The 27,458-nt window shown below is 36.4% G+C and overlaps 1 protein-coding gene across 2 annotated transcripts in view; it reads left to right on the forward strand.

Annotated features, from left to right (window-relative positions):
* SCFD1 (sec1 family domain containing 1) overlaps window positions 1-27,458 on the forward strand; it is a 54,236-nt gene that overhangs the window by 1,902 nt on the left and 24,876 nt on the right. For both annotated transcript variants that reach the window (XM_087747106.1, XM_087747107.1), the window contains exons 2-14: window positions 2,617-2,687; window positions 3,552-3,640; window positions 4,694-4,784; window positions 5,584-5,706; window positions 6,915-7,002; window positions 11,098-11,187; window positions 12,342-12,397; window positions 13,402-13,487; window positions 15,276-15,375; window positions 18,796-18,935; window positions 19,346-19,436; window positions 19,788-19,861; window positions 21,953-22,034. In XM_087747106.1, the coding sequence (XP_087603232.1) occupies window positions 2,617-2,687; window positions 3,552-3,640; window positions 4,694-4,784; window positions 5,584-5,706; window positions 6,915-7,002; window positions 11,098-11,187; window positions 12,342-12,397; window positions 13,402-13,487; window positions 15,276-15,375; window positions 18,796-18,935; window positions 19,346-19,436; window positions 19,788-19,861; window positions 21,953-22,034 (1,181 nt within the window). The remainder of the gene's footprint in view (window positions 1-2,616; window positions 2,688-3,551; window positions 3,641-4,693; window positions 4,785-5,583; window positions 5,707-6,914; window positions 7,003-11,097; window positions 11,188-12,341; window positions 12,398-13,401; window positions 13,488-15,275; window positions 15,376-18,795; window positions 18,936-19,345; window positions 19,437-19,787; window positions 19,862-21,952; window positions 22,035-27,458) is intronic.

Consider the following 27,458-nt stretch of genomic DNA (forward strand, 5'->3'; position numbering starts at 1 on the left):
AAAAGAAAAAAAAATATTGAGCAAGGGGAAGGGTGGATTCCAGGGAGACCCAGCACTGACTCCTAGCTTGCTTCCTCCCGTGGTCAAGTTGCACTGCTGGTAAGGTGATTTGAAAAGGCAGCACACAGTAGGAGGAAACAGACAGACTGTGAAGGAGGACTTTAGAAACATTGCCTAGGCATGGATGGATGGTGTTAGGAAACCCAAAGTTCAGCTGGAGTTGAGACTTGCAGCAGATGTCAAGAGCAATGAGAAGAGCTTCTGCTGCGACATTAGTAGTGAAAATATGAATAAGGAAAAATGATGGAGCCGGTCATTTAGTGGTGATGGACACAGATAAGGCTGAGGTACCCAATGCCTTCTTTGCCTCGGTCTTCACCAGCAAAGGCCTCCCAGGCCTTTGTGTCACTGTGGAGTCAATCATGGAGTGAATCCTCTTAGAAAATATTTCTCACCCTGTGAAGGAGAAGGCAAGCATGGATTTACGTATGGTAAATCATACCTGACCAGCCTGATTGCCTTCAGTGATAAAATGACTGGATTTGTAGGCAACAGGAGAGCAGAGTATGTCATAAGGTTTTTGACATTGTATTCTTGTATCCAAGTTAGGGTGCATGGGCTGGAGGGATGGACAATTAGATGAGTAAAAAAATGGTTGGATGGTCAGGCTCAGAGGGTTGTGGTTGTGATTGTGGTTATGATTAATCAGACATGCTATACCTGGAGGCTGGTAACAACTGGAGCACCGCATGGGTCTATCCTGTGATCTGTCCTGTTTAAAATCTCTGTCAGTGACCTGGAGGAAGTGTCACAGTGCACTCTCATTAAGCGTGCAGGTCACAGCAAACTAGGGGAATCGGTTAATATACTCGAGGGCAGAGCTGCCACTCACAGAGACCTAGATGGGCAAGAGGAATGGGCCAACAGGAACCTTATGACATTCAACAACAATAAATGTAAATTCCTGCACCTGGAAAGGAAGAACCCCTTGCAACGTACAGGTGACATCACAGGGGACTGGCAGACTGGAGAGCAGCTCCGCTGAAAAGCCCGTTAGGGTTCTCGGTGGACAGCGAGCTGAACATCAGCTCACAGCGTGCCCCCACATAGCAGCATCCTGAGCCATATCCACAGGAGCACAGCCAGTAGATCGAGGGGAGTGATGATCCCCCCCCTACTCAGCCCCAGGAGACCACATCTACATACCGTGTCCAGTTTGTGGCTACCAGTACAGGAAAGGTGTTCGTCAGTTGAAGGGAGTTCAGCAAAGGACTACCAAGATGGTCAGGGGCTTGAGCACTTGCCCTGTGAGGTGAGGCTGCAGGACTGGGGCTTGTTCAGCCTGGAGAAAAGGTGGCTTCAAGGGGGGGCCTAACAGCAGCGCCCCGGTACCTAATGAGGACGGCACTGAGAAGATGGAGCCAGGCTCCTTGGGGTGGTATATGGCACGAGGGTGAGGAACAACAGGCATAAATTGAAACGAGATATTAAAACTGGATATAAGGAGGAACTTTTTCACCACAAGGGCAGTCAGTGCCACAGGTTGCGCAGAGTGGTTGTGGCATCTCCATCCCTGAAGGTTTTCAAAGCTTGACTGGATAAATCCCTGAGCAGCATGGCCTGGCCTCACAGCTGACCCTGCTTGAGCAGGAGGTTGGACTGGAGATCTCCTGAGGTCCTTTCCAGCCTGAGTTGTCCTATGATACTGTAAACCCCAGAGGAACTGCACAGAGTACACTTACAAGCCTCATTCAGCCGAAGAGTTCGAAGTTAACTATTTCTGCTGCTCTCCATTTATGAGCAAATAGGTGTACATTGCCCTGATTTCTGAAAGTTTTTCCTCTTTGTAAAGCTTTGTGATGATTTTGTTTATGAGTTTGAAGAGAATAGCCATTAACTTATACTGATGCAAATAGTCTTTTGCTTCTAGTCAAAGATGGGAGAACAGCACATAGTGTATTTTTTAATCAGATAAATGAGGAAGGACTCCTTACTTAATAGATTTATAATTTAGAGGTAGGTGAAGGAATCTTCTTTGTTTTCTGTGTTGAATGGGAAGTTAAATGAATGCTTACTCCTGTTTCAAAGTGTGTTCCTGCTGCAAATTAGGGGTATTTTTGTACCCCTTAAAGCAGCAGTTTCTTGCTATGAGTTCTCAAAATGTTTCAAAATGCATATCAGTTTTAGTCAGGTGAAAAGGTATTTTTTTGCTTTTGTGTATAGTGTTGTTCCTGTGGGGTGGGAAAAGCAGATCAGGGGAATAAAGCAAACTAGTTCCTACTGTACAGAATGCACCTTCAGGAAGATACTGGAATTATTTTTAAGGCAAACTGACAGAATATAGCCCATGTAACTAAGGAGAGAGATTCTTTCTCCACGTTTTGCGACTTGCTTCTTTTCCTTTTGCGGTGTCTTCCAGAGCCCATAAATTCTAGCAGATGGGTGCCGCTTGTCAGTCAAAGCTACATAAAAAATAGTGCAAATGTGATGTGTTGCATTTGTATTTTATGATGGTTTTCCTCTCAAATGAAACGTATAATAAAATCCTGGTAATGTGTTTAATCTCTATTGTTGAAATGTAAAGAGAGTAAAGCATTGTTCTGCTTTATTTTCCAGTGGCTTTGAAACGTATGCTGAACTTCAATGTTCCTCCTGTTAAAAACAGCACAGGAGAACCAGTATGGAAGGTAAGAACTATTTGAACAGGAATAGCAGAATTTTGTAGTGTTCAAAAAAGTTCAGATTTTCAAATTTTAACTAACTCAAGTATCTTCTCTATGTTCTTCACTTGTACAAAATATTTTTTCCTGTGCATTATGAATATACAGAATTGAATACCAGAATTGCTGAGAAAAATGTATATTTGAGATATTGGCTGCTTGAAGACCTAATGACTGATTCTTTAGGCAATATTTTAATGAGGAACTGAGGAGCACATTTTTGGAATATACTTAGGTCTCATTGATACCTGTTGGCAGAAACTTACATGATACCTTACAGGTGAACTCACAGAGTCAGAAAGAAGCCCATAGAAAGGGAAGAACTATTGATAGCCTTAAATTTAGGACAACTGAGCTCAGGCTACCTTTATTAGCTTTAAAATGTAAGTAATTCGTGAGAAGTTTTTGCTACTACAAAGCATATATTCCCTCTCTTCATCCGTTCTGTTGTCTTTTTTTTTTTGCTAGTTCCTTTTTTTCCTCTCTGCTTCTCCTTTTGTTTCCTCCCAAATACAGTCAGAGAAATTCGGCGCTTAGAATAACAAATTTATGACAGCGGATTCCTGTTTAACTGATGCTTTTCAGGAGGTGGAAGTGATGAATTTACTTCCCGTTATCACTGAGTTTCTTTTCATTCTTTTTTTTTTGTATTAGTAAGCACAAATGGAAGCCCACGACAAATTAATGATGTATTATAAATTGGTAAATATTTAGCACTTTTCAGGTTAGGACAGTAGTTCCTTAAACCTGAATTCCTGTATGTACTGTATCCTGTATTCTACTGTATGCACTTTTTACACCACTTTGTTAAAAGATGTGTATCTATTTCAGGTTCTCATTTATGACAGATTTGGCCAAGATATAATCTCACCTTTGCTGTCAGTGAAAGAGCTGAGAGATATGGGCATCACTTTGCATCTGTAAGTAAAAAAATCGGGATTTTTCTTTTTGCTAAAAAGAACTTTAATATTCCCCCCAAATTATAAACAAAACATTGAAAATAATTTGATGAATAACTACTAAAGTAAAGATTATGCCCTGACTTGTTTCTAAAATCAGGTGGTATTATTCAGAATCAGGGAGTGGAAAGGTCATTCCAGTAGGATTTCTTAGAGGAGGCCCCTGCTCAAAAATAAGAATTATCCAATAGGTGTTTTGGGGAATCTGCCTGTACAATTCCCTCTGTATTCATGTATCTTAAAGTTATTTTGGCACAAACTGTTTCATGAGACTGTGCATATTCTCTGCTTGTCTCTTTGCACATAGTTTTTAATCGTCTCTTGTCAAAGATACAGAATCTTTAAGTATTATTTTAAGAGATTTCCCATTTTTCTTTCTCTGGATTATGTTTATTTAGTTCATTCTCTGGATTACGTTTATTTAGTTCATTGTCATTCCATAGCTGTGGTTATAGTCATGGAGGATCTTTGAAGATACACTTGTCTTTTTCAAAAGTTTATTAACTTTTCAAAAGTTTATTAACTTTTACTAAGTGAAGGCTAGAAATGGAAACACAGTTTAACATGTTGACATATCAGCAGAAATGTGAGAGAAACGTGTAAGCAAGCACCTTGCCTGTCTTCGTTTTAATGAGCAGGAAAGGTAAGTTTAATAGTATGAGATATGCAGGATTTTTGTTATCATGGCAACAATTAATAATTGGTATATGAACTTTGTGGCTGCAGTGTTTTACCTTCCTCTGAATGGATTAATCTATTTTTGAAGATTGGCAAAGCCTTTTCTCAAGCTTTGAATAAACTTCGGAGACCTCTATTAATATATTCAGCCAAAAATTCTACAAATGTGATTTTGCTATTTTTTCATGTTTTGTTTTTGCTGAAATCTAGCTAAGTATAGGGAGAAATTGTAGGAAATTAAATGTGACTGTATAAATAAATAATTTCTTTAACTTTTATAATTTTATAAAAATCAGAGGAGGAATTCATTAGAGATGTATTTTTTCTTCTTTTCAGGCTTTTGCATTCAGATCGTGATGCTATTCCAGATGTTCCAGCTGTTTACTTTGTAATGCCAACAGAAGAAAATATTGACAGAATGTGCCAGGTAACTTGCATGCTTAATGTTTCAAATGAGTGGAAGTGACAGAGGTAGAGTGTGTGAAGTAATCCTGCACTCACCAGAGTGTGATTGTTCTAGATCTAGGTCTTGTGCGTGTTTGAACACCTTTGCTTGCATTTTTTATATATTAGCCCATATTTGTCATAAAAGTATTACCCAAAATTTTTACATGCAAAACTTCAATTTCACAGAAAGTAGAAGGGTAAATACATCTTCTGTGTTTTGGAGAGAGAGTTTTGGGAATGAAAAGACAAGAGGCAGTGGGCACAAATCAAGGTATAGGCAATTCCATTTAAACGTAAGAAAAAGCTATTTTAATGAGGGTGGCGGAATGCTGGAACAGACTCAGCTGGACACAATCCTGAGCCACCTGCTCTATTTGACTCTGCTTTGAGCGGGGGGGGGGTGGGGGTTGGACGAGGCTAACCTCAGTTTTTCACATTCTCTGGGAGGAGTTGATGGAAGGTTGACGTCTTCACCAAAGGAAGGAAGAAGAGCAAAAAGTACTTTTGGTCAGCAGTAAGGTGTGGAGTAGCAGTTGCTATCTGATAGCTTAAATTTCATTTCCTGGTTTTTGCAGTTCTGTGTTAGGTTAGTTATATCTAGTTATGTAGTCAAAACAGTGCATACAGGGCTGTATGAACAGACAGCTAAGCACTTCCAAAAATTTAGTTTGACTGTGGATAATTGGAACATCACACAGTAAAAGTAAGAATGTTTTTTATTAGTCAGAAATGTATTAGTACTTATTCAGGAAAAAGGTTGTGGTTTTCCTTCCTTTTAGGATCTTCGAAACCAGCTTTACGAATCTTATTATTTAAACTTTATTTCTGCCATTTCGAGAAGTAAACTGGAAGATATTGCAAATGCTGCCATAGGTGCTAATGCAGTAACTCAAGTGGCTAAGGTAAGAAAATCCCCCAGTCTCTCATGTTAAAGATACTACCATTACAGGTGTTATTGCATTCTTACATGGCCACTTCGGTGCCATACACAGCTTTTCTGACTGAATCATGAATAAAATAAATGTTTAGCTAGATTCAATGTCAGGCATAGATTTACTGGAGGGAAAAAAGGGAATCTGAGGTCATCTCAGTAATGCAGCTTAGTACTACAGCTTAGTCAAAAGTCCAAGTTCTGCAAGACCTTTGTGCTACATGATAAGAGGGGAAATATAGTAGTTTCAGAGTATTCCCGATCTCATCAGCTCAATGAGTGCATCCAGTGCATATATAATGGAGGGGGGGGGGGGGTTGAGCTCATAAATACACAAAAAGTGCAGTATGAGTGCAGTTGTCATTTTAAATAGGCAGTGTACTGTAGAGGTGGATGTCTCATACATACACGCTGTATACACTGCTGTAGCTTTATGATTTAAAGGCAAGTGTCAGGTATGTACCCTCTTATTTTTGTTGAATGCCTGTACCAAAACCTGCAAATTATTAACTAATTATTTTTGTATATCCTTAAATACATTCACTTTTTCTCACTCCTGTTAGGGACTGCTACTGGCGTGAGAGAAAGAAACTGTTGTGACGTGAAATGAAAACTACTAGTATTGTTTAAGCCTTAGGTCTTCAGCAGGAGTAAATTGGTGTAGCACTGTGAACTAAGTTTCCTAAATCTATTTTTCTGTTATGATGTACCGTTAACAATTTATGCTATAGAGAGGTTTAATTTTTTCCTGAATGTACAGGTATATTACAGAAAAATTAAAATTCGTCTGCTATGATCTCTCATGGTATAGATATTGCCCTCTTTCCTCTCTCCTGCCTGAGAGCTCAGCACTGTATATGTTGTAGTCCTTCATATTAATGAAAAATAAACCTATATTATAATGTCCTTCATATGGGTTTTTTCAGTGATGATTGGCTACTAAAAATTTGTCCACAGAAATACTTGGACTGTTTTCTTTTAGGACTTTTCAGGTGCTCTAACGTTTTGTGTTGTCACTCAATCCTTACAGAGGCTTTTTAATTTATACATTATATCTTGCATTTCTTTATTTTAATACGTAGTTCTGTAAAAGGTTCAAAAAGAAGACGCAACAAATCACAGACAGGTTTTTTTATGCTTCACTCTGGACTGTTCTGACCATTATTCCTTGCTTTCTAGGTGTTTGATCAATATCTTAATTTTATTACTTTAGAAGATGACATGTTCGTATTGTGTAACCAAAACAAAGAACTTGTTTCCTATCGTGGTAAGTAAAATCTGTGTATAAAAAAAAAAAGTTGTAGCTAATACCAAGCAATGATTTTATTTTGCTTTGATCTGCTCAGAATTCAAGATAATGTTAGATGTGTAGTTTAAAGTCATGAAGGAAGCAGTTCTTAGATATTAATTTCAGCATCTTTACTACACAGCTATTGTAATACTGAAAAATAATTATGTGTTTTTAAATAACAAATTTAGTAAAGCAAAACTGCATATATACATGTATGGATAGTAGGGCTTTTTGTACATGGAATAATACAGGAAAAATTGCATCTTGTTTACACCTGCAGATGGACACTGTGGGTGGCTGCTGTGTTTAGGCACCGCTATTTAGTCATGATCCCTTCTGCAGTTCTTAAGGAATTAAGTATTTTGTTTCTGTGTGAATGGCCAGTTGGAAAGTTACTGTAAGGAATGCAAAGCAAGAAAGATGACTTTAACTGATAGCGTTTTTTGTACCTTCTAGACAGTGACGAGTCAGTACCTGCTTTTCTTATTCAAGACATGAAAACATGTGGGGGTGTACAAGGGGAGATGGTTAGGATCAGGGGCTGGAGTAGCACAGGGAAGAGTCTGGGAAAGGGCATTCTAGAAAATAAGAAATGCTAATTGCTTCTGCAAGCACGTGAGCCAAGCATGCCCGCTTCTTCATAAAGTCTCAGAGTTGCAAGTGAAGTCAGCCTCATGGAACTCTTTTTTTTCTTTTCTTGGGACTTCTGTTGGACCTGTTTTGGAACCTGGTAGGAAAACCAAGTGGCTGCCTTAGGTCAATTACCTCTACAACTATGGTGCTATGGCAGCTCAAGTCAACATATATACTAGTTTACATAATTGTCCACATGGTTTTCTTCCCTCCTTTGATCTGATTTTTGTGCTCCCCTGACCCATTCAATATGCTAAATCAAAGTAAGAGGAGAACTATCACTCTACCTCTCCTGCCCCTCTTACTCAAATGGCTAGCTATTACAGGGTGGGTTGTCTTGCTGCCGCTGGTGTAGTTTCCCTCATCATCTCTTCCTTTTACATCAGAACCAGTAATCTTGGAGCTGCAGAGTGTTTGTTCAGTTGACTCATTCCATAGAAAATACCAGCTCATTTGTGTGATCTAGAAATCCAGTGCAAGCGAAGCAGCAGACGTGTGAAAGTTAGAGACAAGATAGCCCTTTTTTAGCAGCAGCTCCTCATTACTTTAGGGTAGTCACAGTGTCTACGCACAGTGTCACACAGTTAATTCCCGATTCATTTGGATGCACAGAATACTTGCTAGTGACCAGGTGGAGATGAGAAATCTCCATATGCCTAACATATAGCAGCGAGATTTTTCTCCTCTCTTGCCCAATTTCCAAAGTCAGTACTGGGTCCATAATACTGTGTTCTGTCTCACACTGGGGATTGATTCCATTGTCAGAATGAAGGGCATTTTTGTTTGAAGGGCAGGTATTTTTTTTTACTAAAACCCACTGTTAAGAGTTTTAGAAATAATTGTTTTGTGATGTGTTTGTGTGTATGTAAAGGTACTTGACCAGCTCTCATAAGATTCCTGCTAGCTAAGGAGGAATTTGGATTAAAATGACTGAAAATGTTTTGCACCTGTCAGTTTCTGTGTGGTTTGTTTTCCTCTCTTGGGCTGCTAAAATTTGCCACACGACACATGGTTTCATGCTATGTTTAAACCAATCTAGAAATGGGCTGTTTCCAAAAGCCGATCGAACAGAAATCTAATCTCCCATAGAGAGTGATTAGTTTTCCATTAGAGCACTGAGCCAATCCATCTCGCTCTGCAAGTTCTAAATCTGACACAGGCAGGCAGTAGGAGTGCAGGGGTGAAGAAGAAGTGGTCTTTTTTGCCTTTGGAGAGCAACCCTAGCAGGAACCTGCCAGTTTGTATATCGTTTCATAATTTGCATAAGTCACTGTAAATCTGACGGTGATGAAAGGCGGCTGCTGTTCTTGCAGCAGCACTGCCATGTGTGGCCATGCATGTAGCTGAATGGATGAATGAAGAACAAATATAACAAAAAAGGTTAATTTTCAGTTTCCTCATTTCCTGGCTGTGTGACTGCATTTACAGAGAGGTAATGTCAGGACAAATAAGCATGATAACATTCTTCAGTTATGTAAAAGGCTTTCACAGACAGAAAGGAAAGAACACATTCTCTCTGTCCACGTAGTAATGGACAAGAAGTGATGAGCTTAAATTGCAACAAAAAAGTTTCTGGTCAGATATTAGGAGCACTTTCTAACATTAAAGATAGTGAAATATTAGAATAGATTACCCGTAAACATTATGGCATTTTCATGAGTGGGAGGCTTTGGGAATTGGTTTAGACACAGAAATAACATAAGTTTAACTTCTCTTTGAGCAAGAGGAGTGACTAGATAATCCCTCAGGCTCCCTTTGGTTCTGTTTTTCTGTGACTGTGTAGGAGTAAATGGGTAATATTGGCATAAAGTCAATGTTCCTGGCATCCTGTTTGATGCTGTTTGAATGCTTCTTTACCAAATTTGGATCAATTTTGTAAAACAAGAAAATGTTGGAGACCTAAGCTTACTTTTCTGTAATAGATGCATCCCCAATAAGCTTGTTACAGTGGAGAGAGAAGAATATATAGAAAACATGATAGAACATTTCACTGAAAGATTATTAATGGACTTTCTCAAAGGTTGACCTAAGGAGCAGTAATATTGAATATTTGTGTTGATTGCTGTGGTACAAAAAAAGGAATCTTCTCATAAAATGTGCCTGTTACACCAAACTAGAAGGCACTGACAGTATGCAGATTGCTGGAACATCATAAATGAGTACCTTAAACGTAATAATAGCGAGGGAATTAAATTTTCAAATTGAGAGAGGCAAGGGAGTAAAAATAAGATTATCTCCTCCCTGTAAACTGGGAGACCATTAGTTGGAGATAACTACAGAGTTATAGCCCCAGTTAATTTCAAAGCTTTATCATTACAGAAAAATACAGATATTGGGAACAGTCTGCGTTTCTTGGTGCTGATATTTCAGAAACGTGAACTCAGAATAAAAAAAATGCTGAGGGCAGGCACTTGTGTTGCTGCTGTCGTCCTAGCAGCCTAGTAAAAAGTTTGACTTATTAAGTATAGCTGCTGATAGAAATTGCTAATATAATCCATCTCTCTAAAGTTCTTAGAGGACAAAAGCGGGGGAAAAAAAGCACCTTTAAAGTTAGAGAATTATTATGGCTGGCCATGCATAAATTTGGGATGGAAGGCTTATTAATGTTCAGAGCTTTGAAGTTCATTTTTGAAGAAAGAGTGTAAGGCAGGTAATTATGTGAGAAACTTTTAAACGTAAAAGAAAACAAAGGAGGATGGGATTTATGGCATGAGTCCTGAGGTAGTGCTTGACTTGAGACCTGTGATAAGATGAGGTTTGATGTTTCCTTTTGGCTATTATGTTCTTGTCAATGTTAATTATTTAATAGAAATGTTGCTACATGTCTCTTGGTCAGATGTAAATATGTGAGGGAAATCTTTCTATCTGTAGAGTGAAATGTTTTAGAATTTGGGAATTATCCCTAACCTAGAGACTGACAGTAAATTTATTAAAAAAAAAAAAAGGAAAAAAGAAAAGGAATCTCCATTACAAGAGGTGGGATTTAGAATCTTTAAATATAGATAACTGCATACTGTAATTCTCTTTAAATTACACAAGTAATTCTTGAGGATTTTATATCTGAAAAATTATTTCCAAGTGGATGGCCATTTCTGTTCCATAACTGGTTTTCTAGGAGGTTTTTAATAATGCAATTCTAACACAATCCAGAAGTTACAGTATGCGTTGTCAGAGATAATTGGAAAAGATTGTGTAGTGTTTGAGCTTATACAGTGAGCAAGAATTAAGTTCTCCCAATTTTTTGCCCAAAAAAAAGAAAAAAAAAAAGGGAAGAAACTAATGGATGTGCTAAGAGGGGCATTTCACAATTTGATCTCTTCTGCAACAAAAGCTGTTGGCTATTAACAGCCATTAGGTAAGAAGAGGATTGCTTTCTCAGTATTAAAGTGGCATAAACTTCTTTAACCCTATTCTTACCTCTTTTCCACACCGTTGCAGCCATTAACCGACCAGATATAACGGACACAGAAATGGAAACAATAATGGACACTATTGTTGATAGTCTCTTCTGTTTTTTTGTTACACTTGGTAAGTTTTCAAATTCTAGCATATTTTCCATATGCTTTCCTTTTAGAAGAGATCCATATTCAATTAGATACCTAGACGTTTAGTGATTTAGAAATTAAAGGCAGAATTAGATGTGTGACAGAAATCTTAGTAGTTCACAGAGTGGGTTAATGATCTTGCTCAAATTGCTATACATCACTGCAAAAGGCAATAAAAGGTGTTCTACATGGGAGTTGAGTCTTGGTTTTCAGTATCAATGGGAGAAGAATACTGAAATGCAAAGGTTTGGATTCACTGATTTTACAAAATCCTAGTTTGCAATGAAGATTAATAGTGCTTTGAGTTTGGATTTGTAGCTCTTAAAAAAAAAAACACAGAAAAAGAAGAAAAAAAAAACTCACACAAACCCTGCGAAGATCTAACGGAAATAATTCAAGGAGTAGGAAGATATATTAAATTTACATATTTTATTGTGAGTTTTCTTGATGGTTTGCTCATACATTTTTCATGGTGATGAAATTTAATCTAAGTTCTTACTGAAATCAGCCAGTCTGAGATAGCATTCCTACAAGGGGAGCTGGGGATAATTGTGGGGAAGTCTTTTCAAGACTTGGACGTATTGAGTTCTTTCAAGTGTTAGCATGATACAAATTAAATCTCTTTTATTCGGTCACTTAAACTCTATGGTATTGGAATTTTCATATTTATATAGATAGGTGAGAAACCGTAGCTAAAGATTTTGAAACCTGAAAGCCAATGGAAAATGTGTTTTTGAAAATAACATTACCCTGCAGTGAGCTGTAACATACATTGTGGTGGTGGTGTAATAGTACTTACTATTACTGTTTTCAAGGGACTTCTAGCCTTTTGAAATTAAGTTTTAGTGCTTCTATATGAGATAGTTTGTCCCTTCCACAGTACATTAGCTGTCTTTCTAGTGTACACTGTACTTCTCATAAATTCCTGTATGAGGTATTCACTAACTTTTGTAAAACTTTATTTAATATTTCTATATAGTATTTTTTGTTTCATAAAGACTGCAAGAGACAAATTTAAGTTCGTATTGTCCACTTGAAAAATTTCATCTCAGAATGTTACTGAAAATTTATGAAAAGTACACTAACTTATAATCTGAAAATTATAATGCAAGTAGAAGTCAATATATCTTTTATTAGGAGCTATTCCTATAATCAGATGCTCAAGAGGAACTGCAGCTGAAATGGTGGCAGTGGTAAGAAACTATTTTCTAAACAAGTATCATTGTTTTAAAACTTTCCTAACAGTTTGTTTACTTTTCTCAATACTAGGCAGAGATCTAGTGTCATTGTATCCGTTTCCTTATGAAGGAAATAAAACTGGAAAGGAGATACACCAGTTTTCCTTTCTGATTTCAGTTCTATGGAACTCATCTGTAGAAATTGTAGTATTATGGAATCAGCTGATGAGAAACTTAAACATGAATAATCATTCCTAATCTAGAGTTTATCAAGATTTTCTGACAGGCGTTATAATTACAACCATTAAGCTATATCTACACAGTTTAAAAAGTGGCTGGCTGGCCTGTGTTTTTCTGTGTGTCTTAGTAAGAAATTTTTATCAATCTTACTGGGAAAACCCCTAAGTACAAGACATTTTTACTATATCAAACTAAACTGACATTGGACTTGATCATCAAGTAGGGATGAAATTACCAAACTAAATCACAATTAAAAATCTCTACAGCACTGTCTTCATCTTAATTAGAAGTCACTGTGCTTCATTTCTTCCATCTTCCTCACATCTTTCTTTGTCAGTGTAGCCTTAATACTGATTAAACCTAAGCATTCAGTGTGCATGCATTCATTGAGGGTAATCTCATTTTTATGAAACACTTAGCGTGGCAGTGTCTCACAGCCCGATTTGCTGCTCCTGCTGTGGTTCCCTCTTGGTGCCTCCTACTGGTATTTGCTATCCACATGTATAAGGGAGAGGGTGCTAATTGCCTAGGAGGAGATTAGTGGACATAAAGGAAACATCTTCTGTGTAGTCCCGGATATAGATATAAATGCTGGAGGGAGAAAATAGAAGGAAGAGATTTCTTTCCCTCCTGTGTGCAGTGGATGTAGTGGACTTCCTGCAGCTAAGACATTTATGAACTACAAAAACAGCACAATAAATCTTTAAATGTTGATCATATAAAGAGGTTAGGAAACCATTGGTTTGTTAAAAGCTGTTTTGTTTTTTTTCCCCCTTCAGAAACTAGATAAGAAGCTCAGAGAGAATCTAAGAGATGCCAGAAACAGTCTTTTTACGGGTGACACACTTGGAGCTGGCCAGTTCAGGTATGGTGTTAGTAATAACTATGTGTTTTTATTTTTCATATTTCAGTTGTCTGAAATACCTCATTAGGCTAGGTCACCACTGTACTGAAAACTGTATTTACAAGAACTTGGTTCAAATTCTGTATTAAAAGAATTTATATACTCTTAAGAGTGTTTTCCAATCTCCTAGCATAACTGGTTTGAAAACTTCCATAGCTAATAAGTGTGCAGTCCTAGGACAGTGAGACAAAAATTATTTAACGAACCAGGTAATTTTGTTCAACCTTTAAACTCAGTAAGAACGAAAGTCCTGCAAATATACTGGGTTTACAGGACCACAATATGCAGTTGGATGTCTGAACATATCTGTTAGCAACCTTTAGTCCATTAAAAAGAAAGAAATACCCATTTTCTCAGTTGTGAGCACTGTTATCAGTTGTAGTTATGTCAAAAGCAGGTGTTTCTCAGCTGATTCCCATATCTACCAGAGGAGGACTGCTTAAGGACTGCCACTTGGATAATTAGATAGTTAAGGACTGTTAAGTCATGACCATTGAAATCCTTTGAGGGGAAGGAGGGGTGAGAAAAGACATTGTGGATGCTTGCCTCCCATGTATACCGTTGCCTCCAGGTAGTTGAATACACCACAGGCTGCCTTAGGAAAGCGTATTACAGGAGTTTACACTGTACAGGAAAAGGTGAGGAGATGTTTTGGGAAGACTGTAGCTGAAGATGATCTCCTAACTGGATATAAAATATTCATCATATTTTTATCTCAAATTAAGAGCAGGACTTGGATAAAAGTCACAAAAAATATCAAGGGTGGCAAAATGGAATGGGATTGAAAGGTATTAAGAGAGAGAATAGGTGTGAAATACCAGTTCCCTAATTTTCATGGGAACTGAATTGCAACCACTGTTATTTCCTTCAGAGGGGTGGATTATTTTCCTGGTAGTATAGCATCATAACCCTCAGAAAATCGAAATGCAAGGAAAGGGAAACGTGGGAACCTTTAACCAGTTAAATGGCTTCAGATCTTTAGTGTGGTTTTCAGAAAGCTCTTGAGATTATATATCTACATGAAAATACTTACTGCAAGGAAGTCCAGAGCATGGAGTTAACATGCTTTTACTGTGTTCAAACACAGTGTAATTTAGCCATCATGTTTATTATAGGGTTAATAAGGGAAATGGTTGCAATAATGGTCTGTCAGTTCACAGCCTTCCTGTCTTCGCTCTAAATTTTTCATGTAGCCATAACGCAAGACATTTAGGCGTGTCTGCATTCTTTTTCCACAAAATTGAGTATTAATGGAATTACCACAGTGCATCTCAGAAGTTCATAATTGTTTCTTTATGGACTTCATATACAAGCAAAGAGAAAAATGAAATTAAGAACCCTTGAGAGAGAGATTTTATATTTGAGGTTCATAATGGGGATTAAGGTCAAATATTACCCACTCAGACAGTTGTTTGGAACTCAAATGTGTATCCCCACAAAAAGATATTAGTTAATACCTAAAAGGCTAGTTACTGTTCAGTGTTTTTACTTCTGCTCAATATTTATGCATTGGTAATTTCACTTAGTACAAAATAAAATAATATTTTTATCATTACTAAGACAATGATTCATGGTATTTCTGGCAGTGACCAGCCCCAGATGCTTTGGGGAAGGCTGGAGGAACTCTGCACTAGGCAATTTGGCTTTTAACTTGAAATATGATATAGAAGGTGGCTGATATCACTCAGGATGTTACTGGGGTGTTCTAAACATGTTTAAAGAAGTACTAATACAGTGTCATCTTTTCAGCTTCCAAAGGCCCCTATTAGTCCTTGTTGACAGAAACATAGACTTAGCAACTCCTCTACATCATACTTGGACATACCAAGCTTTAGTGCATGATGTTCTGGTAAGAATAAATCTGATTTTGTTACCAAAACTATTTTTTCACTCAGTTTGTTATTAAACTTAATACCAGAGTCTCTCTTAATCCAAATTATGTTTTGTCTGTTTTATTTGGAATTTGTTTAGTTTAGTTGTAAAAAACAACTTGGAAGATTTTCTCTAGAAGGTTCTTTTAGCAATAACTTATAAAATGGTTAAAAAGTTGACATCTTGATATTATCAAAAGGTAGGTAATTCAGCAATCCTAGCTTTTCCTTTAGTAGTTCATGATCTTTTATGTTATGTAAACTCCAGACTCTATTAAGTGCAATTCAGTTTTGAAAAATAAATACTTTTAATGAGTTTTTAAGCTGATTTTAGTATTAGTTTGAATTTCTAAAAATACCTATTTCTGGTTTTCTCCACAAGGTGGTGTAGGTGTTCAATATAGAGATACCAAGTGGAAGATATGGTGAAGAATCCAAAATAGATTTTTTAAATAATTTTTTGGAAATTCAGATAGCCATAAACCACTTTTATTTCCTCAAGTTTATTTTATAAAACCAGTAGTAGAAATGTACTTGAATGAAAGCAAATACTATTTAGCTAAGATTTATGCATTTTGCATATAGTTACTGAGTAAATAATAAAAGATAATATGAGTAAGGATAATTACTATCTGGAGGCTTTTTTATACTGTAGAGTTACTCATGCAAATAATATCAATATCTAGCTTTGAGAAATATTTTGGTTTTATTATTGAGACTGTTAGAGGAATATGTAAAATATGCACATGCACATACGTGTTTGTATACAAAGTTGTGACCTGTATAGTCATACATACAGTGTTGTCCAGAAACTTGCATTGCTACGATGAAAATATTTTAGTACTAATGGGATGTTTTAGGACACTTTAAAATTCTATTTTATGTAATTCATTCCTTATAAAAAGTCCCTTCCTCGTAAACTTAAGGGTGCTTTTTACAAATAAACCATTTTTGGCCTGGTTTCTTTAGGAAAGGCATATATGAAAAAAACAACGGTTTGCGCTGTGTTTTCTCCAGTAACTGTTGAACGGGCCAGAGACTTGCAAATAGAAGTACTGAATTTCTACAGGTTTCTCTTGAAAATAAATGAAAGAGTAGAGGATGGAAACCCAAATTATAATTTTTACAGTTGTAAATGCTATTGCACAAGGTCTGCACCTCTTTTAGCTTGTTACCTGCCAACCATTTAATCAGCAAATGCTCACTTACTAGTTAGTAAATCCATGCAAAGCTCCATGTACTTGCCTCCTACTCAGCTGCTAGGTAGGGAAGGTGGGGTTGGGTGGCCTCAGGCATGTGTTGGGGTAGGACTTTTGTGCATCAAGATGCAGAGGGATCAAAGATGTAGCGGAAGCTGAGGACAACTAGTGCTACAAATACGGAGGGGTATTAGAGTAACACTAGATGAATGATTTGAGGATCGTTGGATATTTATCTGTACTGCATCAGGCTTCAGTAGTTTCTCTGGAACAACTTGTTAAACATTGCATGTTGCATCTAATTTTTGACTGAGTTGATAGGATTATGAATTTGTCTAGTGAACTTCTAACCAAGTGGCCTGTGATTCCATGTCAAGGGCAAAAGTTCAATTTCAGAACCAGTCAAGTTATTAACCTTGAAGGCAAACATGTCAGGTTCTTCACATACTGAGCATAATATTTCATGAAATAAATGCAGTAGCCTTTTAAAAGGCCATAAATTGTAACTATGAATGTGTTACCAAGGTGATGATTACGTAAATTGTGCTTTCAAGTAATTTGTTTTTCATTTAAGCTCTCAGTTACAGTAGTCCATGAAATTCTGTGGGGTGTTGAATTAAAACAGTAACCCAGCCACAAAATTGTGTGCTGCATTCATTTAGATTATAATGGTGGTGTTTCTACACATAAGCAGGCTTGTATGAAGAGATTCCCATTTTTGAACAAAAAACCTTTCAGGAATGGATACAGAAAAATGGGAGGCATAGATAGAAAGCCTTATAAAAGCAAAATGGGGAGGTGAAAGGACACTTGGAACACTAATCAATAAGAATAATTTTAGTAAAACTCCTTGTAAATGCCAAAAATAACTTGGAAACCGAGGTCACTGGTGAGTTAAATTGAGCCAAAACAGAAAATTTACAACTGAGTTTGTAATCAAATGATTTCTTTTTTACCTTTTAAGTTTTTATTGAACATACATACTTGAAAAATACTCTTTTTTTTTGCTGAAACATTAAACACATCTTGTAAGATGATGTTTGTGTTCATTGACTGCATGTGCTTCCTTTGAGTAGCTACTTGGTTTTGTTTCTATTCTGGCCTGGATCATTTATAGTATTTCATTTGAAGTGCGAACTCTGCCAAGGGATAACTAGAAACATTTTAAATTTTTATTTGACAATTTCACTTATAGTGATCTAGTTCTGTATACTGTAATGAACATAATAAAGTGGAGTTTTATTTCTGGAAAAAATATCTGTTCTAGAAGATTCGTGGCAGATTCTGTATAGTTGAAAATTTGATCTCTTTATCATTATTTGCCAAGCAAAGACCACCTTTGAAATTCTAAATGTTCTTGGAAAGGGTTAGAATAAAGTCAGCAAGTGGAGTACTTGTTAATCTTTGTTGAAAACCAGAGGGAATATGTATGCTGCAGAAAATAACAGAGCTGTCCTTGGCAAAAGTCATGGGGGAAAGAACCAGAAGACATATAGGGAGCAGTGTACTGACATATTATATGAGCATAACTGTGTCATCTAGCAAAAAGATGTAGTTTCTAGGTTCATGCATCTGTGGAAGAAGAAAAGCTATATGGAAAAATAGCAGCTTTATTTCAAACTGTTGCTTTATCATGCACTCACTATTTCAGTAGTGTTTAAAAAAATAGGGAAAGAGCTGTGAAGGTGTAGCGAAGTAGTCCTCGCAGTGGATATTCCTGTTGCTGATAATATGAGCTTCTTTGCAGCTTTGATACATTTGCTGTAGTTGTGTAAGTGGAATTAGGCCTTAGAAACATTTTTTTGTCTGCCACACAGAAACTTCTGTTACTTTAAAGTTTTGGTCAGTTGTGAGAGCTCAGTTATTGCTAAATAATTTATTTTCCGTACAGAAAACAGTGTTCAGAATTCAGTGGCAGAAGATTGCTTGCACGTGAGACAATCAGATGTCTTTGCTTAACATTTGTTGCTTTGTTTGGAGTTTTTTTAATAAGTGTGAGTAATTTTGGAGTTCCTGCATTGCAGTTTTTGTTATCTAGTTAGTTAGTAAACTATTTCCTGCCCTCTTACGAAATTCTAATAAATAGCTGTGTTAATATTTTTTTCAGAAAATATTCTAGAAGATAATTGGTTGAGTATACAAGACTGATTAAATAATTAATAACTGTCAAATATTTACATAAGATTCCTCTTTTTTTAGGATTTCCATTTGAATAGAGTTAACTTGGAAGAATCAACAGGAATGGAAAGTTCTCCAGCAGGTGCTAGACCTAAGAAAAAAAATAAGAAGTCCTATGATTTAACTGCATCTGATAAATTCTGGCAAAAGCATAAGGGCAGGTAAGCTGCATATGTACAGAGTTTATATTAATTTAGTGAAGATATAAATTCTAAATATTCTTCATATTATGGTAGTTCTATTTTTAAGCTTCTTTAAAAATATTTTTGAAGTTTGTGGTTTTTTTTTTAAGGAATAATCATTGTCAATATTCGTTGTCAATATTAATTATATATTAGCTTTCTGTTACACACCACAAAAATCAAAATTATGTAAAATATTGAAAGCAGTGAATATATCTGAGAAAGTTTAAGTAAACCTGCAGTAAGATGTCATTATTTTCCCCGATTTGATACTGGTGCGTGATTTGTGTATTGATATTTCTGAAAACGTTTTCAACGTTTGCAACCTGTCTGGTTCTAGTGTTTCAGTTTGTTCATTTAACTGAGCCTAATGCAGAGTATTGCATTAGTCCTTTTCCAGAGGTAGCTGAGTCTGTTCAGCAAGAACTGGAATCCTACAGAGCTCAAGAAGATGAAGTCAAACGACTTAAAAGTATCATGGTAAGTTTTATCACCTATATGTGCTTTATGTAAAGCACAATAGGACTTGTAGAGGTACTTAGCCCACTCTGTCATACACCCCACAAAAATTATCAGCGCATGCTGAATTTCAGGCATAATATAATCTTAAAAGTAGGACTGGAAGTACCATATTTCATGAGAAGGTTCAATTTCTTGCATTTATTGGCGTTACATTGATATAATTTCCATAATAACTGTAAAATGCATCCAGACACTAATACCATTATGAGAAAATAGGTTCTAAATGTACTGACTGTATTTGCATGTGTGATCTTTGTATTTATTATGACTATTTTTGTTCCTCTTTCCAAACCCTTCCCCAAAACCCAGGGTATAGAAGGGGAGGATGAAGGGGCAATAAGTATGCTTTCTGATAATACAGCTAAGCTAACTTCAGCTGTCAGGTAAGTAATCAATAACACATTATTGTTTAATTAATTGGGAACCATTTCTAATTCTTTCTGTCATTTCACTTTTAATATCCTTTGAAATAAACAGCTGTAAAAGTAGGCTATTCGGCTCAATAGTAGAGTTTAAATGCTTTATAATTCTGGTAAAGTTGAATCTAATGTCCTAGACAAGTACTTGCACATATAACTTCCACAGCATGTGTGTGTGTGAGCCCTCTACACCTGGCTTTAGAGTGTTTCCTCAGCAAGGCTGAATAATCTAAGTGCATCACAGATTTGCTTACACTCTTCCACCAGAAAAACCCAACTACCTACCTCTGCATTCCTTCCCTGAAAAATTGTTAGTGAAATTCACTTCCTGAAGCATCTGCTTGCTTTGCACAGTGTGTAATTGATTATATTTTGATTAACGTACTTCCTGTAACATCTGTAGGCAAGATTGTAGTCATTAAGACCTCTGCATGGGAAATTTACTCTCCTGCTTTTGGAGACCTAGCCACCATGGATGACACTGAAAGTCTGAGATTTAGACTTGTTCCTCATTGTAAATCTGTTTTTCATTCCACTGATGCCTTAAAGAAGGGAGATGTTCAGTTTGCTGCCTTTCGCTAAGACCCCAATCAGAAGGAAGAAGGAATGATAATTATTCTGAGGATAGATGGGGTGGTATGCCCAGAGTCCTGATAGCAAAAAAAAAAAAAAAATTATATGACTAGAGCTTCATCAGGAAGTTTTACTGTTCGGTTAGCCTCTATATGACTGTAATCTATAAGACTGTTTTCTGTAATCTGGCATTATTTAGGAAAATCTTGTCACCCTTCAGAAAAGTGTAAATACAGTAAACTCTCCTATCGCAATGTTTAGACTCTAATCTTGAGGATTATGCTAACAAGTCCAAATACCATTAAGATCTTCCATTTAGGCATGTTTCTGCTGGAAGAATTAGACTAGGCTTTGCTGTTTTGTTGTCCATCATCTGCTAGCAGGAAGAAGATAATCTTCAGAGTTGTCTTAGGCTTTACAATTTCTAGAAAACTTTGGAATATCTATTAGTAATTAAAAACTAGAGGTTCTAACATAGAGGATGTCCTGTCTTCTTTTTCTTTTTCTTTCTTTTTTTTAAATGCAGTCCTTTACAAAGGCAGTACTAATCATCTTCCAGCTATAAGGTCATTAATGGCTAATCATTATAGGTGACATAGATTTTATAATCGATTAACGGAGGAAAGAAAGTATGGTTACTTAGCTTCATGGTTCTTCAGGACATGCAGTCAATGTCATTAAGTGCCTTCTCATCCACTTATTATTAAACTGAGCAAGACACTGACTGTCCAGGGTGCTTTTGGATGTGAAAGTGTATAGACCCTGAGCAGGCTTCTATACATGTGATGCCTAAGTGCCAGCAGTGAAAATCATGCAGATCACAACATCTTAAGTAACATACTTTCTACGAAGTAAACTTAACCATTCAGTTTCCCATTTCACACGATAAAAGATTTCAGTCATGAATCCTGCATAGAGAATTGTGTTCTATGCAGAAGCACCTGTGGCGAATTCCAGGACATCCAGAGGTTCTGTGTTTATTTGACAGATATTATTATTATTTAATATTATTTAATAATTATTTGACATTATTTGATATTTGGCAGATGATGTTATTTGGCAGGTACTGACACATCTATATGTATCAGACATGATCTAAATGTTGATTATAGAAGCCATAATTCTAGTAGATTATTTGTTTACGTAAGCAGGGCATATATCTGTTGTTGATCACAAGCTTTCAATAGGAATATTAAATTACCCACATTATGTGTATTTTTTGCTAGTCAAGGTAAAAACCTGTTTTACTACATTACATATGGGTAACGTCCTTCTGTTACAAGAATCATTGCATCTATACTTTTTAATTTTTTAGTTCCAATCCTACTGTATTCTATAATTTTAGATTTTAATAATCTTTAACGGTCCCTTCCAACCCAAAATGTTCTGTGATTCTATCAATTTTTTTGTACCGACTGTATACAATACACAATTCAACTAACTGTGCAATTCAGCAGGTTAGTTTGTATTTAATCTCTTCAGCTCTCTTCCAGAACTTCTAGAAAAGAAGAGGCTCATTGATCTTCATACAAATGTTGCAACAGCTGTTTTGGAGCATATAAAGGTATGATTTCCTCTCCAACTTCAGTTTTCTATCAGTAATGCTCCTTACCTGGAGAAATATATTTGAGCCAGTGAAGTAAGATAAGTGACCCTTCTCAATTGCGCTACCTTTTACAGAAATCACTGTAGAACGTTACTTAGTGTTGAAGGGTGAGAGGGAATGAATTTTGAATGCCGCTGCATGGAAAGCGAAGTAAACATATCCATTTTTTTCATATCAGAATTTACTAGTGTACTCTCTTGGGGTTTTTTTCTGATGGCCACAACCTTTATTGTGGGTTGAAGTCTTTCTAAAATAAGTTTGTGGTGGAAGTGTTTAGTTTACTTTAGGGATGTGTCATGGCAAGTCATGACTTCAGTCATAAGCAATTAGCTGTTCTGTATGTGTTTATCAGAAGGGTACTGTTTACTGTTCACCAATGAAAATGATACCCAGAGGTGTGGCAATAATGATGGAAGTTACTAAACTGGTCTTTCCAGCAGAGTCTGTGTTAGACATCTTGTGCATAATTTAAGCACTTCAGAAGGATCCTTGTCCTCTTTTCTGTTGCTGCTCTTGTATCGGAGAACTTGCAGACGGTTTCAGTATGAAGTAAAGACCATGGTTACTACTAGTATAACTTGGAAGACAGATCTGTTTTCACAGTAAGAGAACAGAAATTATAGATGAGGCTCTCGGAAACACTGAAATTCTGTTTTTGAAAGTGATTCAAGCACCAAGTCTCACTGAAAATCAATAGTTAGAAAATTTTACCCCGTGCTATTTATAATTCATGGAAGGCAATGCGTTTTGAAGCTAACTAACATTTGTAAAGTGCATAAGATCTGTCCTCAGTTATTACTGCTACTGAATTTTTTTAAACTAAGTACTATAAAGGAACAAAGGCTTAATTCTGAATTTTAATGAATAAATTAATTTTACAGATTTATAAAATTGGGGAAGAGATGTAAGTGTGTCTCATGTTTGGCTCATTACTGTAGGGGCTAGTTTATGTGCTTTTGCAGTATTAGGCATGTCAATTTTCATATCTGGCAATTTAAAAGCAGTACATTAATACCATTGAAAAAAAATAGAAGTTGACAATGTCAATATTTTATTTGATGCCTTGTCTGTTAATTCACTTTTCTAAGAAAGATACTGAGACGGTAATGGCAGGCCTATACCAGTAGTATTTTGTATATTATTTGTTGGATGGAGGCCAGGTTTCAATGCAGAATGTGGAATGGCGGTAACATCAGCTTTGATCGCCAGCGTCCTCTTGGGAATGGACCGGAGTCAGATGCGCTTGTTTGTTCGCCGTTAGGTGATAGTGACACACTTTTCTGTTACCTAGAGGTGGAAGGAATTACCTTAGGGTCTCTCTGCTGGAGCACTCTACTAGCACTTTGGCTCTCTCCTCTGACGGGGAGCCTGCTATTAGAGAGTTCCCAGGGAGTGGTCATCCATTTCTTCATAAATGATTCTTAATTCTGGTATTGTGAAGTGCTCAGGCTCCTTACTGTCTTACTGTAAAGCTGTCAAAGAAGATTGTGAGACAAATGGGCATGCAGTTTCTTCAATATATTGATGATATGTGCATCCGTATCTTCTTTTCTTTTAATTTGGAAAGAATAACTTCCTTCATCTCCTGATATTTAGGAAACTATCTTAAGCTCAAACTAACACAGAAGCACATGTTTTTTTCTATTGGAATTTACCTACACTAAAGCCTTTTCACTGAATGAATGTAAAGTTTCTTCCAACTGCTTTGTCCTGTCCATTTTCTCCCCTCTTTTCACTCTCCAGTGTTATAAAAAGTATCTTTCTATCTTGAGGTGTGGAATTTTAACATGCAGGATGATATGCTACCTAATGGATTCCTCAAAAATACTCTAAAAAAGGGCAATATCTCAGCCGGTACTTTTAAAAGAAATTTTGATGGCATCTTGAGGCTGTGGTTAATAGGTTTTATATACGGTTAAATAATTAAACCAGATTAGGATAGGAGAGAATTTTTTTGGGCAAATGCTCAGCCATGAGGAGCTAGTGAGGCACCATGCTCTTCTTCAGGTTACTATATTTTCACTTTTAAAGAAATCGGGAAGCACATTCATGCTTTAAAATAGACTGTTTGCATTGTCAGTTATGTTTTTTACTACATTAAGTATTTGAGCATTTTTCTTTGTTACATATATGAGAATCAGTGCAAAGAATGCTAGAAGACCTGCTTTAGATACACTAAGTGAATTTCATTTTTCTTGTGGTCATATTTTAATGTTCCGTTTACAGCTGCTTTCCATGTTGCCTTGGATCATTTTCTTAGACACAGCAAGAGGAAACCAGAAATTAATCCCATACTCAGGGGTCCTGGCAGTTTTCTGGCATTTCTAAGTGTTTAGTGAAATAATGGAAAGAATGCATCACTTTTTTCACAAAGTGAACCGTCAAGTAGTTATTGTCCGTGCTTAGAATAAATGAATCCTTGTTTTGCATTGGTTGTTTTTTCTCTGAAGAAGCTGATGACTGAAAGACTGTACCCAACAGATAACAGATTTAGGACTAGAATTACGGCTATCTTTCTAGCTGCTTTAGAGCTTCAAGTAATGCTTATCTTTGCATGTCATTCTAATACAAGTACTAGGATTACTGAGGTATGTTAAATTGTGGCATGTAAAAAGGTACACATGTACACTTTTCTAAAATGATTAATTGGAGAGGGGGTAGATTAGATAACATCTTGCTAGAATTCTGTACATATGAATTTAAGTGGCAGATTTTTATGTGAACTATTATCTGTCTTAGATGACTTACACTTGTTCGGTTTGGGGTTTTTTTTTAATTCCTACGTAATTTTCTTATCATGTATCTCTGATTTTGCTTGATCTCAAGGCCTGATGCTTTGAATGACTCCATTATTGGGATTGTCAATAGCCTTTCAAATTATCATATTCATATTTTATAAAGGAGTTCTACTGTTTTAACTACTCTGTTTTAAATGAGGTTACGGTTGGACTCGATGATCTTAAGGGTCTTTTCCAACCTTGACGATTCTATGATTCTACATTTTTGGCTTACCATGTGAACAGAAACAATATGTGTTTGTGAAATACATAAGTCTCAGTGGTCCAGGGTGTTTTTCTGTAGTTCAGAACTGATAATTGAGTAGCTCTCCAGTAAACAACAGCTTTTTTTTCTGAGTTCAGTTACAGTGACCTTTCCAGCATCATTCTGTGCAGTTCAGTCGAAGGGAACTGGCTGTAGCTGCCACTTTCAGCCTTCTCCCAGAGTTTCTCTTCACCTTGATAGGAGCACACTGTAATTACCTGACCAGCCTCACTCATTCTAGGGGCTGTTATTTCTGGTTGTTTTCTTTGAGAAATTCCTCCCAGGAATTTCGTAGAAAATTTCTTTTCTTCTGCATGTTCTCTCTCTCGCTAAAAGGAAGAACCTTTGTACCGTAAAGAGGATAGGAGAGCCTCCTACAAGTCATTACAAAAATGACCCTCTGAGAGATTTCAATGGGTCCTGCTTCCACTTCTCTGCTTAAAAAAGAAGAAATTTTGTGTTCATTTTGGAGTACAGTGCTCAGGTAGAGATTCCCATGTGCTTCAGTAATTTTCCCTAAAATAAGTTTTGGCTTACAAACAGCCTGTTTCTAAAGATGGTAAATGGAAAGCTTTCACAAATATATTTAAAAAAAAAAAAAAAAAAAAAGCAAGCTGAAGTGTAGTGCTTTAACTGCAGTACAGATCCTGTCCCTGAAGTGGCAGTCAGAAAGGTCTCCTGAATGAGATTGGTGTGGAACAAGGCATCATAGTAGGAAATCAAGAACAGGAGGCAGAAAGGGAATAACTGTAAATGTAAATGCGTCTTGATTTTATTGTTGTTTTTTATTATTATTTTTCTTTACCTTGACTGCCAGTTTGGCACCCATAAGAACCTCTTCTCTGCTGTCATTTTTATTGACTCTACAGGATTGTTTAGCTCCTATTCCCCAGCTTTTCCTCTTGTAATGTCTGTGAGTTTGCCATTGAGTGAGCAAAATTGTAGTTACTTAAATTAAATGGGACATCTGCTTCTTATCAGCACTTCTTAGACAAGTTGGCTCTTCGGGAAGTAACTGTCTCATTGATGTGGCATATCTGGGAAATCTGTCAAAAGGTAACTAGTAGTGTTTAAGGCTATTGAGTAATCCATATGACATTTGATTAGGGGTCCATCTAATTCCTAGCGAACCAGTATGAGAAAAATATTGCCCTAATTAGCATCTTTGCTAGTAACCTTCTAGTTATCTAGTGAAGAAGCAGCTGCATAGACTCACCATATTGATCCATCTCTTTAGTTCGTGCTTTTGTCGCATCAAAAAGAGAGTCTCGTTAATTTTATATTGCTGCTTACCTCTGATTGTGGATAGAAATAAAGGACCTGAAGTTTTAAGATTTTCAGTTTGGGTTTTTTTTCCCCAAAGAGTGCTAAGTTCACACTTCAAAAGTAATTGTTCAAAATTTTTTACGAAAGTAAGTGTACATGTACCATTAATGTTCAGTTTAGGCTCAAAGTACAGCAAATATATGCAACCAGTGGGTTTTCTTTGCTGTGGTTAGTCTGTTTTGTTCAGCAGTCTTAGTCAAACAGTCATAAAATTGCACATGGTTGAGAAGAATTTTACCTAGTTTGTGCTCCAAGTAAGTTAACAACTGTAAATCTGTTCTTACAATTGAAAGTATCTCGTGTTTGCATTACATAATTTTATTTAAAAGTTGATCTGTAAACAAATATAGTGAATTAGTGAATCTTTTTTTTTATGTTGTACATTTTTACATGCCATCCCAAATATATTTGTCTTAAACAGATCACCAGCTAAGATAATATGGACATTGCCAAATTCAACAATAATATATTTACCTTAATAAGATTTAAGTTTCCACATTTCAAGACAATCCTTTGTTTGTTGGATGCCTTTTGTCTGGGAAAAATATTTTAAACTTAAACACATTGAATTTAGCTCCATGTAAGGAGATACAAATGTAGTTAAAACACAAAAAGCAAGTGAATATAATGGAAAGACTAGAAAAATTGTAGTAGTTTCTTTGCAATTGTTTTATCTCTCTAGAGAGAGTTAAGGAAACTATAACACAGATAGTCTCCAAGATGCTGTAGAATTGAAGTCACAGAACACGTCTGCTGTGCCGGATACCAAATTGCATGTGAAGTAAGGACTTGGAAAAAGGCTGGTAGTTCGGTTCTATTCAGACTTTAAACTAGTGCAACATAACCACTGATAATCACTTTAACTTTGGCTAAATGCAGGATTAATCCAGGGTTTTACAGTAGCGTAACTACCAAAATTTGGCTGTGAATGCTCTTCTAACATGAGCTCAAGGTAAATACAGCTTGAAAGAAGCCCTACCTCTTTTTGGTTTTTTTGTCACTTCATACACCTTA

Source organism: Nipponia nippon, unplaced genomic scaffold (genome assembly GCF_047370975.1).
Source record: "Nipponia nippon isolate SJK-2023a ecotype South Korea unplaced genomic scaffold, ASM4737097v1 scaffold_11, whole genome shotgun sequence".
NCBI classification, from domain to species: domain Eukaryota; kingdom Metazoa; phylum Chordata; class Aves; order Pelecaniformes; family Threskiornithidae; genus Nipponia; species Nipponia nippon.